The 16,058-nt window shown below is 36.4% G+C and overlaps 1 protein-coding gene across 24 annotated transcripts in view; it reads left to right on the top strand.

Annotated features, from left to right (window-relative positions):
• The window catches only part of TFDP2 (transcription factor Dp-2), a 163,453-nt gene that overhangs the window by 100,563 nt on the left and 46,832 nt on the right, over positions 1 to 16,058 (top strand). For all 24 annotated transcript variants that reach the window (XM_026018502.2, XM_072727049.1, XM_072727032.1 and 21 more), the window contains one exon: positions 12,411 to 12,514. In XM_026018502.2, coding sequence (XP_025874287.1) covers positions 12,411 to 12,514 — 104 coding nt within the window. The remainder of the gene's footprint in view (positions 1 to 12,410; positions 12,515 to 16,058) is intronic.

Raw genomic sequence — 16,058 nt, 5'->3', positions numbered from 1 at the left:
TAGCTCTCAAATGGAACATATTATTGAAATAAGATATTGATCGTTGAAATTTTGAGTATGGTATTATGGATTTTAATACTTTCTAATTTGCTAGGGGAAAGAACTGCTTTGAAACTCTAATTTGTGGGTGGTCTTTGGTCTGTTTGAGTTTAAGTGTCCTAAAGTTTTTTTTTTTTATCCTAAAGTTTTAAATTGATTTTAATAATCCAACTTTTAAATGGTAAGTATATCTACAGTCAATGCCATATTGCCGTCTTTTATAAATATTGGAAAAATATTTCTTGGCTGTAAATTTTAAATGATTTATTTGTTAACAGTCTGGGGCAGGTTACCGTCATAGAGGGGTTGTGGGCTTCTTCAGGAGGATGATTTCCAATTAAGTGCACTTGGGTATTCTAATACTCATAAATGCTGATCTTTGTGGGTGCACCCAGCTGCCTTGATCTACCCTAGCCATTCAGTGGCTGTTGGTAGGAGATAAAATGTGCTCCCTTCCGCTCACTCTTTTATTAGGCATGCACACAGTGTCTGTGTGCCATCTGGTGGGTGTACTAGCTGTGGTGATGGTGCTGGATGTAGTAGGAGTTGAATGTAGGCTAACCGTTGAAAAGATGTAACATGCAAAAACAAGAGACTGAAGAAATAAGGGTCACTAAGCCCATTCTTTTTTAAAAATTTAGACAGAGATGAATTTAATAGAAAGAGTCAAACTTATACTCCATTACTTCCCTAATTTGAACAAAGGGACCTTGAAGCAGTCTCCAGTATTGACTGATCATGAGAATCATTTGAGCCACTTGTTAAAAATAAGCATTCCCACCTTGTTTCTGATATTTTGGGTGTTGAATGGAGCCTAGGAATATGCATTTTTGTTTTTTTTTTTAATTTTTTTTTTAATTTTTTTTTGTTTGTTAACTTTTATTTATTTATGATAGTCACAGAGAGAGAGAGAGGCAGAGACATAGGCAGAGGGAGAAGCAGGCTCCATGCACTGGGAGCCCGACGTGGGATTCGATCCCAGGTCTCCAGGATCGCGCCCTGGGCCAAAGGCAGGCGCTAAACCACTGCGCCACCCAGGGATCCCGGAATATGCATTTTTGAAAAAGAGGGACACTAGTTCCCCACCCTCCACCCTCTTTATATCTTTTTTTAAGGTTTTATTTATTTATTTATTTATTCATTCATTCATTCATTCATTCATGAGAGACACAGAGAGAGAGACAGAGGGAGAAGCAGGCTCCACGCAGGGAGCCCGACATGGGACTCGATCTGGGTCTCCAGGATCAGGCCCTGGGCTGAAGGCAGGCGCTAAACCGCTGAGCCACTCGGGCTGCCCACCCCCTTTATATCTTATAACCAGGCACATTTGGGAAGAATTGCTATGAAGAATTGGAAGAGCCAAATTGTCTGAGGCCATATGGTAAACTAATTCAAGTATTAATCAGAAGATATATTGTCCCCAAAATGGGAAATTCTAATTAAGCAAGTGGAAGAGAAATGAGAAAGTTAAGATTTTAAGGCTTCCTTTACTGAACAAGATAATAGAAAAAGGACAAAATGACATGTTTTAACTAAAGATAAGCTAGTGAAAAAGCTATAGGATCAAATCGGTAAGTCAGACAGATGTTTTTGGATAGACATTTAAAAAATACTGAAAGGAAAAGGTCCTACAAAGAAAACCTAGTGAGAATGGATTAAATGATTTCTAAGATCTTTTAGCTTTGAGGTTGATGAACTAAATGGAAACAACTATAATATTCCAAATACCAGAGCTTGAATTACGGAGTTCATGTAAGAAATGAAGAGGCCCTCTTTAAATCCTGGCATGCAGAAAGATAAAGAAAGAAATTTTTTTTTTTTCTCCTTTCAAAGTGAAGAATCCAGGGCATTTATGGTTTTAGATACCAGAGAAACCGGGAGCTAGGTAATCATTTTAAAAGGTGTCCTCCATGTAGAAATGCTTATCAAAGCCAAGAGAACAGATTTGATCCTCTAGGGCAGGTATGTAGAAAAGACTGACAGAAAGATTGATTGAGCCATTTAAGAGTATGCCCTTAAGGCTAAGAGCCCGTTTCTTGTTATGGCCATTTTAGGGTTCTTGGTTGGGTTCATGGAAAGCCTTTCTTTGGTTCATGGAAAGATTCTGGTTAGGTGGTTTATTTTGGGGAATCCTAGAAGTGCTGTGTTCTGACAGCTGCAAAAACAGCTAGGCTTTTTTTCCATGCCTTTGAATATATTGGTATGTGTGTTTCAGATCTTGTGTCCTTACCTGAACTGTAGAAACCTTGAATCCCATTGTAGAACCAAATATGGAAGGGGAGGTTCTAGAGGCCACTTGAACTACTAAAATTTGGAGATATTAGGAACTTTTATTTTCTGTTTCTCACACCTCCCATTTTTAGCAATGTTGTAGTTATGATTATATAGACATGCTCTATTTTACTTATCTTGCAGGTTTGGCATTTCCAGTTGGATATGCTGCCTTTTCAAATTAATTATGAGTTTTTATTGTGTTTTACCTAGGAAGATAGTGCATTGAACTTATTTGTCAAATAAGGTGATAAATATCCTCTAAGCCATCCATATTGTAACATATATTGCTTTCTAGATGGCTGGCTGACATTAGAAATACAGCCTTAAGATGTGGAATCTTCTCCCTTTGCAAAATGAATTGGCCTGTTCCAGAATCGACCTGTGACTTGACCTCATTAGGACTGTATTTGAAACCAATTGATAGTCCTTTACAACACTTATTAAATAGTTAAAAGGGTAATACAAAAAAAAAAAAAAAAAAAGGGTAATACAGATAGGGAAGAAATGCTTGACACTCCTTTTCTGACTTTGCTTATTCTCTAGTGGAAATGTCAATCATGAATGAAGTAAAGGCATGTGATACTGTCACCTAAATAGGCAGATCTGCGGAGCAGAATAGAAAGTCAATAAATTGACCCAAATAAGTAATTAATTGATCAAGGTAGCATTTCATATCAGCATGGGGGGGGGTGTAGATCATTCACTAAAAGTAGCCATCTGAAGGGAGTGCCTAGTGGCTCAGTCAGTTAAGCATCTGCCTTCAACCCAGGTCATGATCTCAGGATCCTGGGATCAAGCTCCATGTCAGAGAGTCTGCTTGTCCTTCTTCCTTCTGTTGCCCCCCACCACCACCCCCAGGCCCGTGCGCTCTCATGTTCTCTCTCTCTCTCTCAAATAAATAAAATCTTTTTTACAAAGTAGCCATCAGGGAAAAAAAAAATGGGTCTTTTATTTCTCACATCAAATAAATTCCAGATGAGTCAAGGATATAAAATTTAAAATGAAGGCATTAAAATACTAAAAGCATGGGGGATGTTTAATTCAGTCTTCGTATATAATTAATGATAGCTAATTTCAAAGAACAGCATAGCCAACTGGAAATACCACACCTATAAGATAAGTAAAATGTAGCAGGTCTGTGTATGATGTATACCTCCAAGGAGGGGATTCAAGATAAATAAATAAACTTCAGTTACTCTGACCTTCATTTTTATATTTAAACATACTTACAGACCTTGTGTCTGACACAAGAGTCACAAAAGGAAAGAATTATAAAATTGACTACAGGGACGCCTGGTTGGGTCAGTGGTTGAGTGTCTGCCTTTGGCCCAGGACATGATCCCAGATTTCGGGGAAAAAAATTGGGCTCCCTATGAGGAGCCTGCTTCTCCCTCTGCATCTGTCTCTGCCTTCTCTCTGTGTATCTCATGAATAAATAAATAAAATCTTTAAAACATAATAATAAAATAAAATAAAATTGACTACATTCTTGGGGTGCCTGGGTGACTAAGTCGGTTAAGCATTGACTCCTGGGGCAGCCCTAGTGGCTCAGTGGTTTAGCACCACTTTCAGCCCAGGGTGTGATCCTGGAGACCTGGGATCGAGTCCCACGTCAGGCTCCCTGCATGGAGCCTGCTTCTCCCTCTGCCTGTGTCCCTGCCTCTCTGTGTGTGTCTCTCATGAATAAATAATAAAATAAAATCTTTAAAAAAAAAAAAAAAAAGCTTTGACTCCTGTCAGGATCTCAGAGTCAGGGGCTGGAGCCCTGTGTTGGGCTCTGTGCTGGGCCTGGAGGCTGCTTAGAATTTTCTCTCTCCCTCTATGCCCATCCCCCACTCTCCCTCTCTTAAAAAAAAAAAAAAACTACCTTTTTAAAAAAGTGCAAAGAAAACCATATATAAAAGCAAAAGACAAGTGTCAAATTGGGAAAAATATTTGCATCAGGCATAACAAAGAATATAGTTATTTTTTCAATATTTAAAGAGTGTCTACCAATTAGCAACAGCCAATAGGAAAGTGAGCATAATTTTCAGGAAGGAATATCATTATAATAAATTAAAACCAAAATGAAATGAGAAATTGTTTTTAATGTAAAAGTTGACAAAGTTTGATTAACACATTGAGATGGTAAGGGTATGTGGAAATGGACATTTTTATACATTTCTGTATGGAGGGTTAATTGGTGCAGTCAGTTGGTACAACCAGCACATGTCAAGATGTGTAAAATCATTGCAGTGTTATTTGGAGTATTAAAAGATTTTGTTATTAATAATGTTATAATACTGTGGTTTTTCCATTACTAAGGGATTGATAAATAAACTTGTAGAACCATAAAAAGTAACACTGTGTAGCTAACAAAGTAAATATTGAGGCAAAACTATGATAAGGTATGGAAAGACATCTAAGATACAGTATTATTAAGTGGGAAAAAAGCAACGTGCAAACTGATACAGTATTCAACTATATGTGAAGGGGAAAAGAATGTTTATGGATATATGTCTGTATATGTTAGAATATTTCTGGAAGGTTATATACAGCCTGGCACTAGTAGCCATCACTAGGGAAGGGAATGGTTAGGTGGTGGTTGGAGATAGAAGGAGACTTAGTTTTCACTATACACTCATGCCTCATGAATTTGTATCATATTCTTCCATCCAGACATTCATATATTAACTCGTGCATTCATTTTCACGCAACAATATTTGTTGAACTTTGCTGTGTCCCAGGCAGGATGTGCTAGGTGCTGGAAGTACAGCAGGGGATTAGATAATAAGTCCCTTGTCCCTGTGGATCTTAAATTCTAAGAGTCGGTGGGCTATGGACAGGTAATACTCACCTAAGCAGGTAAATATTAATAGGCAATGTATCATAAATAACTACTGGTGAAAAATCATAGTAAATTAGGAAGTGCTTATATAGAGTGGTCGGGCATCTCTGATGTGACGACCAAGCCAGAGACTAGAAGGTACCTAAGGAATAAAGCAAGTAAATGTCTGAAGGAAGAAAGCAAAGAATTGTAGAATCTGTAATTAGCCTGTTACTAATAGGTATGAAATTGCCTAGGTTACTGTTTCCCATTTTTTTTTATTAAGATATGATTTGCATGTAGTAGAGCCTGAACCCGTTTAGCCTAGAGTTGTATGAATTTGACAAACACCTACACCACCACAAACCAGGTCATTTTCTAACTATTTAGGGCTGAAGGTTAGCTTTTTCTATGAAGTTGGACCCTGGTTGGGGGCGGGGGGTGGGGGGAGGAGGCGGAGAGTATACAACTACTTCTGATTGGAGATATTTATAAACCTGTAAAATAAGCATATTTTTTTCTTAAAATAAGTTATTAATCTGGTTCTTCTAGGAGGGTGTGATATAGGCTTGGGTGAAGGTTTTTCCAAAAACTAATTCAAGCCAAAAAAAATTTTTTTTTCCAGAAAAAGTCAGTACTATGAAAAAAATAACTCACACTGGCATCATGTAGACAAACCACAGTTATTTCACTGAATTTTTCATTTTAATTGGACATATTGAAGGTGACTAACTAGAACTGGAACCCCTTACAAAAATTATGAGTGAAGGAAATCTTTGGTGTCTAGACAATTCTAATGGAAAACAGAAAGATTCTAATTACTCAGAAAATTGAAATAAAATTTTGAGCCAAATCGTGTGCCTCTGCCAAGATTTGGCTAAGTTTGAGCTCTTTTTTTTCCGAGCCACTTCCCTAGGTGATTGATCTCATTTGTTAATGCAGGGAATTGCCAGAACCCAAATCCAGGCAGGTCTTTAAATTTTTGTTTTTAATAAATATACCAACTGCCAGGGATTGGCTTCTGGACAGTGTCAGGCCCCTGTTGCTAAGGAGCTATGAATTAAAGCCAGGTACTTAGGAAAAATTCTTTATACTTGGTTTGGTTTACTTCTCTTAACCTGGCTGAAATTTTGGGATACTAGATGTTTATAACCTACTTAAGTATGTCCTTTTGAGTCAAAAAAGTTCTGTTTCTGCTGCTGAACTAGTTGATTTGATGAAAGTAAACAATGTCTAAATACATGGTTTTTATTTCTGGATATTATAATTATTGAAATCCCAGTGGAGCCCCTTTAACTACTTCCAAAACAGATTTCATTTTTACTAATTATAAAACACAGATACTTCATTTATAGATCTTTATCTTGTTTCAACAGCTGTGACTGATTCTCATGCTCTTTGCTTTCCTCCCTCCCCCTCTCTTTTCCCTCCAGAGTGACAATAGCTTTTTAAATTATAAAACAAATTATAAAACAAGCACATGCATGTTCATAAAATAAAAAAGTATAAACTAAAACATTTCTCCATACTACTCACCAGAGCTAACCTCTCTTAGTTTGTTGTTTATCCTGCTATAGTTTTTTTGCTTATGTAATTTGTGAGTATATGTAGCTTTTAGGTAAATGGAATCATACTAATCATAGTCTCTTATAATGGGAACATTTTTCCCTGGCAAGTACATATTTGTAATATTGTTTTAAGGACTGTATAATAGCCCATCATATACATGTACCAAAAGATGTTTACATATTTAAGTTGTTTCTAGGTTTTTGCCTTTATCTAAAATGTTGCAGTTCTAGGACATGTTTAATTGTTCTTATCTGCTTGGTTTATTGGTATACATCTCCAGCAGAGGAATTGTTAGTCAGAGAGTATTCCCATTATTGGGAATTAATTATGATGTTGATGCAGAGGCTGGGGATCAGCTTGCCACTTAGGCAATGGAAGGGAGTTGAAAGGACATTTGCTGGGATGCCTGGGTGGCTCAGCAGTTGAGCATCTGCTTTTGCCTCCGGAGTTGCTGGATTGAGTCCCACATTGGGCTCCTGCATGGAGGCCTGCTTCTCCTCCCTCTCCCTGTGTCTCTGCCTCTCTGTCTCTCATGAATAAATAAAATCTTTAAAAAAGAAAAGAAAAGAAAGGACATTTGTTGAAGTGGAAAGAGCCTTTTAAATGTGTACAGTTGTTTTTAAAGCACTTATTTAAAATTTTGTACTCCAATAGACCCATTACTCCTCTCCAGTTACATTGTCTGACTGCCCTCCAGAAAGACTGTCCAATATCCCACCCACTGACAGTGTGTTAGCCGCTTGAGTGCAGGGGACAGTAGGACAGTGTCACTTGCACTGCATATGCATGAGAGCGCAGCATTAGTACTTGACATAGTAGATGCCAAGTAAATATTTTGTAAATGTACCCATTTTGCCACATTTTTGCTAACTCAAACCATTATCAAGCTTATTAATCTTTATAATCTGGTACATGAAATGGTTTCTTTTTTAAAAAGTGTAAAATTTTTAATTAAAATCAAGCATCTTGGTATCTGAGTGGTTCAGATAGTTAAGCATCTGCCTTTGGCTCAAGTTGTGATCCCAGAGTCCCAGGGTCCTGATCGAGCCCCCAGTTGGGCTCCCTGCTTGCTGAGGAGCCTTCTTCTTGCTCTCCCTTTGCCCCTCCCCCAGCTTGTGTGGGCACGCTCTCTCTCTCTCTCTCACTCTCTCTCTCATAAATAAATAAAATCTTAAAAAAATAAAATAAAATAGGGGCACCTGGGTGGCTCAGAGATTGAGTATCTGCCTTTGGCTCAAGTCGTGATTTGGGGTCCTGGGATCAAGTTCCACATCAGGCTCCCTACAGGGAGCCTGCTTATCCTTCTGCTTATGTCTCTGCCTCTCTCTCGGTGTATGATTATCTTTAAAAAAGTAAAATAAAATTAAGCTCTTTTCATGTGATCATTGACATTTAGGTTTCTTCATGTACTCAGCTTATTTTTATATTGAGGTATTTTACTGATATTGACTTATAGGTGGGAAGTTAAGTAAATAAAAGTTTTTAAGGATAGTAACCTAGTGACCTATGTGTGGCAAATTTGTTTACCAAGTTTGAGATTTGTCTTTTAAGTATATTAGGTCTTTCGCTATTTAGGAAATACTTATTTTTAGGTAATCCTGTCTGTTTTCATGTAAGATTTCTAAATTCTGTAACATGCTCTGAAGGGCCTTCATCCTCAAATTATAAAAAACTATTATTACATTTCTTTTAAAACTTCTATGGCTTTAATATTTTTAAGATTAAAAAAATTTGAAAGAGAAAGAGCAGGGGGAGCGACAGAAGGAGAAAGAAAAGGAGACTCCTCAGCAAGCAGGGAGCTCAACTCAGGGCTTGATCCTGGGACCCTAGGATTACCATCTGAGCTGAAGGCAGACGCTTAACCATCTGAGCCACACAGGCATTATGGCTTTAATCTTTATGTTTAAATATATGATCATTTGGGAATTGATTTTTGTACAAGATGAGAAATTGAAATCCAAGTGGACAATTTATCTCAGAAACGTTTCTTTCATGTGTGGTTTTTTTTAAATTGAAGCATAGTAGATATACGGTGTTATATTAATTTTCAGATTTACAATCAACATTTTTTAAATAATCTGCCCTTTCCCCATTGATTTGAAATGCTACTACCTTCACCATATATAAAATTTTCATATATACATGAAGTAATTTCGGGACTTTAATTTCTGTTTTATCGTTTATCAGCTTCACAATATCACATTATTTCAGTCACTTCAGCTGTCTAATAGTTTTGAAATCTGGTAGGCTAAAGTTCCCCTCTTCCCCATTATTCCTTTTTTTTTTTTTAATTTTCTTGGCTGTTTTCTGCCTTTACTCTTCCAGATGCACTTTAGAATCAATTTGTCAAATTTATTAAGTTCCCTCTAAGTTCTTTTGGTATTAACTGGCATGACAGATCTGGCTTTAATGATGGTTTTCATTTTGTTTTGACCAAAGTTTTATATTCTTATTTTTCCTTCAGTGTTAGATTTAAAATTGGAGTCAACCTGTTCCCTAATCTTAATGGTCTTTTTTTGTGTTTCTTGTTTCATGCTCTTTGCAAGTTTTTGACTTTTACTTCTAACAGTGTATCAGAGATGATCTCATCTTAAACGTTCAGCAGCACTAAGGTCATTTTTAAAATCCATCTTGAGAAGACAAATACCACTTGGTTTAATTTACATGTGAAATCTTAAAATATAAATGAACAAACAAAAGCAGAAACAGACTCATAATACAGAGAACAAACCAGTGGTTGCCAGAAGGGAGGGGCTTGGGGGATATAGATGAAATAGGTGAAGGGGATTAAGAGGTACAGACTTCCAGTTATAAAATAAGTAAATCATGGGGCTGTAACGTACAGCATGGAGAATATAGTCAATAATACTTTAATGTATGGTGACAGATGGTAACTGCACTTACCCATGGTGAGCATTTTGTAATATATGTAATTGTCAAATCACTAAGTCGTACACCTGAAACTAATGTTTTATGTCAACTGTACTTCAATTTTAAAAAAATCTGAGAGCCAGACTTTTGCAGGGCTTCCTCACATGCTTGTCCTGCCTGGGACTGAGTTTATGGCACATGTCTATCAATTATATAGCTGTTCCTCCCCTTGGAATCAGAGATTATTCTCCAGTTAGGATGGATTCTTAAATAGGTGAATAACCATATTTGGGAAATTTGATAATAACCTTAATCTAGCGATTGGTAAGATATGCGTATTATATAAAAACAAATCAGTTTAATGGTTACAGAGGAAGGAAACTTTGATATATTCGTTGTTCAAAATAATAAAAAACCTAGCATTTAAATTTGTTTAAACTCAGTATAAGTCATGGCACCAGTTAAAAAATAACAAAAAATAGAATTTAGGCTACCTTACAGGAAGTATGGCATCGAGATTACAAAAGGTAATAGTTCAAATCTATGCTAATCAAACAGTTCTTATAATTTCATGCACCTGTTTTGTGCCAGAGCTAAACCAGATGCTAGGATACAAAGCTGAGAGACATAACCCACTTAGAACTATGTAAATGATAGCTAGAACAAGCAAGTGATCATAGGTTTTATGAACAGTCAAAAGAAGTGTATTCAGAACTGGACCACAGAGGCTAGGGGACAGCTTATAAAGGAGAAGGTGACACACAGAGCAGAGGCTTAGAACGTGGAGCTATGGCCCTCACTAGCTCTGGAACCTTGTACAAATTATTTAACCTCACTCTATCTCAGTTTCTTCATGTGTAAGATGGAGTCAGTAATAATACATTTTACACTGTTGTCCTCAGCATTAATGAGATAGTGTGTATATGGAAGCCTCTGGAACAGACTTTGGCACACTACTTAGAAAGTAGTTTGGAATTCCATTTTGAAGTGCTATGAGGTAGAAGTCCCAGCAGGGAGACTTCCAACAGAAGGAAAGGTATACGCCAAAGCTAGAGTGGGTGAGCTGTAGCTTTCTGGAACTGCAAAGTATTTAACCTGATTGGAATGGAGGGAGTAACTGAAGATGACGCTGGGAAGAGAGGCAGGGGTGAGATCGCCAGATAGGAGATGTTGTACCATGTTGAGGAATCTGAGAGGCATTGAAAGTGTTGTGGAATCTTTGAAGGCCTAAAGTAGGGGAGTGTCCAGAACAGTTTCTCCAGTTGAAGGACTGGTTTGTTACAGATGTGTGGAGGGGCAAGCAGAGCTATATGAAGTAGCTTGGCTGCACATTGGAACTATTTGGAGAACTTTCACCAGTCTGCCTAGGTTCACTCCGGACCAGTCTTATCAGCAGCTCTGGAAGTGGGACTGAGGCATTGGTATTTTTTATTGAGTTCCGTGTAATTCCATTGTGCAGCCACGATGGTGAATCACTGAGTTAGAGAATAACTGTGTTCAAATCAGATTTGATCAAGTTTCAAATTAAACAAGTGCAGGCAGCATAAAGGAGCTAGAGTAAGGAGATAACAAATAGGATATAGTGGTCAGTTGAATGAGGGGTTGATTATTTCTAGACCAGGTCACTGGGGTGATAATGATCATATACCAAGACTCAGTGGTATACTAAGACTCAGAACATGAAGGAGTTTGGCTATGCAACCTTGTTGAGTGGGCATGAGAAAGAAAGAATTTGATTTTAAGATGTGGGTATAGAGGGAAAATGATATAGGGTAGATGGGCAGAGAGAGAAACTGAAGGGGAGGAGCTGATGGTACAGTTGGAAACTTAGAAGACAGAGGAGATAATTGGTAAGTGAGACCCCTGTGAAGACAGGACATGCAGAGACATGAAAGAAATAATTTATATGAGAATTTCCACTCAAAGAGAAAGAAGTAAAAATATGTGAGGGTGCAGATAGGTTCACAGGTCAAAGAAAAGAAGCTATAATATAGCCTGATGGCTTGATTTTCTTACTGAAGGAAATAGGAGTATCTCCTGAGAATCAAAAGGTGAGCGAAGGGGGCTAAGGAACATGGGCAAGTGCTGGGAGAGCTAAGGGGGCCATCTGAGAAGAAGGTATCTAGTCCTGCTCTTAAATTTTGTTTTTTTCCCCCAGAGTTTCAGTATGAACCTCTTACATACTTTCTGGGTGATCTCTTTTATTATATTAGATTCTTAAGAAAAACATTGATAAACTGAGTTTGTCCAGAGGAGTTAAGTAGTTGATAGAGTTCGGAAAGTTATCAGTTAGTTCTCATTTCTGGAGTAGCACTTGGCTACCTTAATTTCAAATTTAAAATGTCGATATCACTTGAAAACACTGAACACATCCCACAGTTTTCAGTATCACTAGGTAGCGTAATTTTTTTTCTCTAGTGTGATAAAACCTCAAAAACTACCAACTCACTTGAAAACATGTTAGCTTTTAGTAAAAACATTTTCTATTATTCTATGAATAAATCCTAATAGATATTTTACTTCATATTTTGCTTCATACTTTTTTTTGGTCTATGATGTCTAATAAAGACCTAACTAGATTTCTCAATGCTAATAGAAACTATGATTTGCATTGTGTATTCTCTAAATATTTTTTCCCCTCAAAACCCACTAAAACTGAACTATTTACAGTTTTCCTTTTCAGCAGATTTAATTATATTCACTACAAGAAAGCAGTCATTAGAATGGCTTTTTAGTAATGCTTCTTGTTGTAAGTCACTTTAAGCAAAACTGGGGTTAGTACCGTGAATGTATAGATGGAAGGTGACCTTATATTGCAGAACATTAACCTAATATTTTGATATCATTTCAGGTAACATTTCATTTGTTGCGTTTCCAGTTTCCAGCACCAACTCACCAACAAAGATTTTACCAAAAACCTTAGGACCAATAAATGTGAATGTTGGACCCCAAATGGTAAGAAAACCATCAAATCTTAGAATTTGAGGTTTTGCTTAGACAACACTAACTTAAAGGATGATGGTACTAAAGATGCTGGACAAAAATTCTGGTTCACTTTTTAACTCAGTCACTTTTTAAAGAAGTTTTGTTTTCATCTGATGTAACTGATTAAGTCTTAAGAAAAGCTTTTTTTCTTTGAAGAAAAAAGAAATGCATTGTGCTCTTGAGTGCTTAATTTTCATGAATCTGGATTCTGGATGTGTAATATCAAGGTTTTTGCTTGCTCCTTATGATAGGCTTCTCTTGTTTTTAGTTTGATCAAGTTGATTTGAAATCTATTTTTATGTTCTCCTCTTTCTTTTTCTTTTTCTTTTTTTTTTTGTTCTCCTCTTTCTTATAAACTATATACTCTCATATAAATTGAATATGACCCAACAGTTAATCTATATCCAGAGCTATCAATCTGTAGCAGTAGAAATAATGAATGAAAAACAGAAAATACTTAACTGTTTCTCTGAAGGTATTTCCATTAATTATGCTAGAGCTTGAAGTATATAGCACTTTTAGAAAGCCTTACTTATAAACAAAGTCACATGCAATAACTCTAAAAACTATACTTAATTTAATGGTCTCAGCCACCTTTAGCGAAAGTATGTAAACACCTGAACTATAATTCTTCACTGCCAGTGTTTGCATGTTCTCATCCATAGAGCAGGAAGGATAAATTTTGCCCATAGTACTCAGTACTCTGGACTCTGTTAAATGCAAAATTATTTAGACAAAAGATGTATTTTAACATACCTAGTGACTTCAGCAAATCTTTAAGATTTTAAGACATTCAAGCCATGACATTTTTCTTGATCACTTGAGGACTGTTAATTATCTACAGAATTCAAGCTAAAGATCTTACTCAATTTACTGTAACTATGTGAAGAATGTAATCTAGCTCCAGACCTCATGGAGACTTAAGCTCAGGTAAGTATCCCCATTTCAAGGTAGTTCAGGGTGTATTTCAAATGTTTACTAAGCTTTTCCTTCTCACCAGCCACTCCACTGGGTGTAAATGAGATAAGGCACCTGACTTTAAATTAAAGTCTTTATTTGGAAATGTGATTCTATAAATGCCAAAATTAAATAAATATACCCGAACTCTTAGAGTGTCTCCCTCACAGTACTCCTCTATTTTGAGAGACTGCTGTCAATATTGGAATGATGCTGCGGTGGCTCAAATTTGAATTCCTCTTTTGGAAACAGTTTTTCTTTCCATTGTCAAGTTGAACTAGTATACACATAAGTTCTGACAATAAGTACTCTTGTATACTATTTACCTCATTACTTAACCAACCAACCTCAGGGTCAGCAAAACAAAGGTCAGAAGAAGGAAAGGAGATTTGGGGTGCTTCTTTAAACCAGGGCTTAACGTGTGTCTTTAATACCCAGGTGCTTTTTACAGTTCCCAGATCTTAGAAATGAGAGCTTTCTTTTTGACTTCCTAATTGTAGAATCCCAGTTAGAGCCATTTCTCTTTTCTCTTGTTTATCTCTCTTGAATATTGTCTCCTCACCTTCAGTCTCTCATCTGTGATGTAAAAGCATTTTTTTTAAGTTAGAAAACTCTTGAATGAAACCGTTTTTTCTTTTTTAAAACCTGCTTCTTACAGTTGTCTTTCTCTACTTGCCATTTAAATTTCACATATCTCTTTGCAAGCCAAGTCTTAATGGTAAATAGAAATTTTTAAAAGTCCCAAGAAGAAAGTTGTTTTCTGTGTTTATAGAAAGTAGTTTAGCAAAATCTGTTTTAGTTTGGAATACTCGCCCTTTTCTTAAGGTATCTTGTCATATAATCTCAACCATCTTTATTTTAACATGGTTAAAAAGTACATGTTTCTTATAGTGAAAACTAAAATTTTGTGAAATAATAAAATCCTTCAATGTAATACTTTTAATTCTATAGATTATTTTTCCCTTCAGAATAGAGATGCTCTCTTGGCTTTTCTCCCCCCCTCCTTTTTTTTTTTTTTTCATTATTTAGAGAATACTTTATTAGTTTCTGTAATCAAACCCATGTAGATAAGACCTTACATATTTAATACAGTGCGTTACCCCTGTACAAATGGAAAAAATTATGTTTAACATTTCTAGACCAATATGGCTGTTAATTTCTGTACAATGCCAACCCAACACGGTACAACTGGGATACTTTTTCCAAAGTTGACAGCACAGCTAAAGTTTCCAAAAATTCAAATTATTTATATATATATATGTATATGTATGTATATATATATTTATTTATTTATATAAAAAGACCAATAGCAGTATGTTATGCATCAATAGCAGCAACAGCTTTTCCAGGTTCTGCAGTCATCTGAACAAAATTATAAAGACATCCAGCACACTCCATTAATAAAAAAGAAAAAAAGGGTAAAAAAAACAAAACCCCAGAAAACAGCAAAGTTCTGTTACTGTTGTGGTACCTGGCACCATTTTTTTATTAGTTTCTCAATCATCATCTGGAAAGAAAACATTCTAGAATAACGTCATTAAAAACAGCTCTCATAAAGCACAGTCACTATTACGTATCATAAAGCAGGTACAAGATATTTTACATTCACAGAGGTATGATACAGTACTGTCCTACATCTATAATACTACAGGATACAATTAAAAAGGCATTATTTGAGACTTGATTCTACTTTTCCAGCAGAGGGCCCAAGGGATGGTATAACACAGCTCTGGTAAAGAAATGCACCTTCTTAGATAGGATTTCCTTCCATTAAGGGCACAGTTCTAGGTATCACTGCTCTTGATGAACATCAGCTAAAAACCGTTAAAACAAACAAACAAAAAAAACCCCACTGGATTCATACAAAGATAACCTAGTGGAGGCAAGCCAGACTCAACCTAAATAGTATTTTACCCAATCTGTCATGTTTTAAGACATGACAACTCTGTGGAAGAAAGGAGACACCAAGTAGCACTTCAAAGCTTCGGGCCACAACTCAAACACAGCATCATTTCAAACAGAAGCAGTAGCCAAACCCTACCCACTTGGACATGTCCAAGGAGGTGGACAGCATATTTCATCACCTGCTCACTCATCCAGGAAGAGGGGGAGATCAGTGACTGTACTTTGATTGTGTTCAACTCAATCAATGTTACAAAAATAGCAAGCTGCCATAATAAAAAATAAGGCTCCTCTATCCAGCACCAGTTATCTTCAGTTCTTGAGTTTTTTATTTTTTTTTTGTTTGTTTGTTTGTTTTTTGGTTGAAGTATCATTGATGCAGTGTTATGTTAGGTTCAGGTATATAACATAGTGATTAGACAACGCTGTACTTTATGCTGTTCACCAGCAGTGTAGCCACCATAAAAGGCTGTAACAATCCCTTGACTGTTCTTACTGTAGATGGCAGTAGTATGTAACATATATTGATTGAAGGTAGAAAATCTTCAGAATGATGTTCCAATTGCTATATGATTTTCATAGCCCAACTGTAATCCAGTCCAAAACTGCATGATTACATTTAAATTAAGGATTTCTTGGTGGCGGGGGTGGGGGC

Source organism: Vulpes vulpes, chromosome 11 (genome assembly GCF_048418805.1).
Source record: "Vulpes vulpes isolate BD-2025 chromosome 11, VulVul3, whole genome shotgun sequence".
In the NCBI taxonomy this organism is placed as follows: domain Eukaryota; kingdom Metazoa; phylum Chordata; class Mammalia; order Carnivora; family Canidae; genus Vulpes; species Vulpes vulpes.
This window is presented reverse-complemented; position numbering and strand designations above follow the sequence as displayed.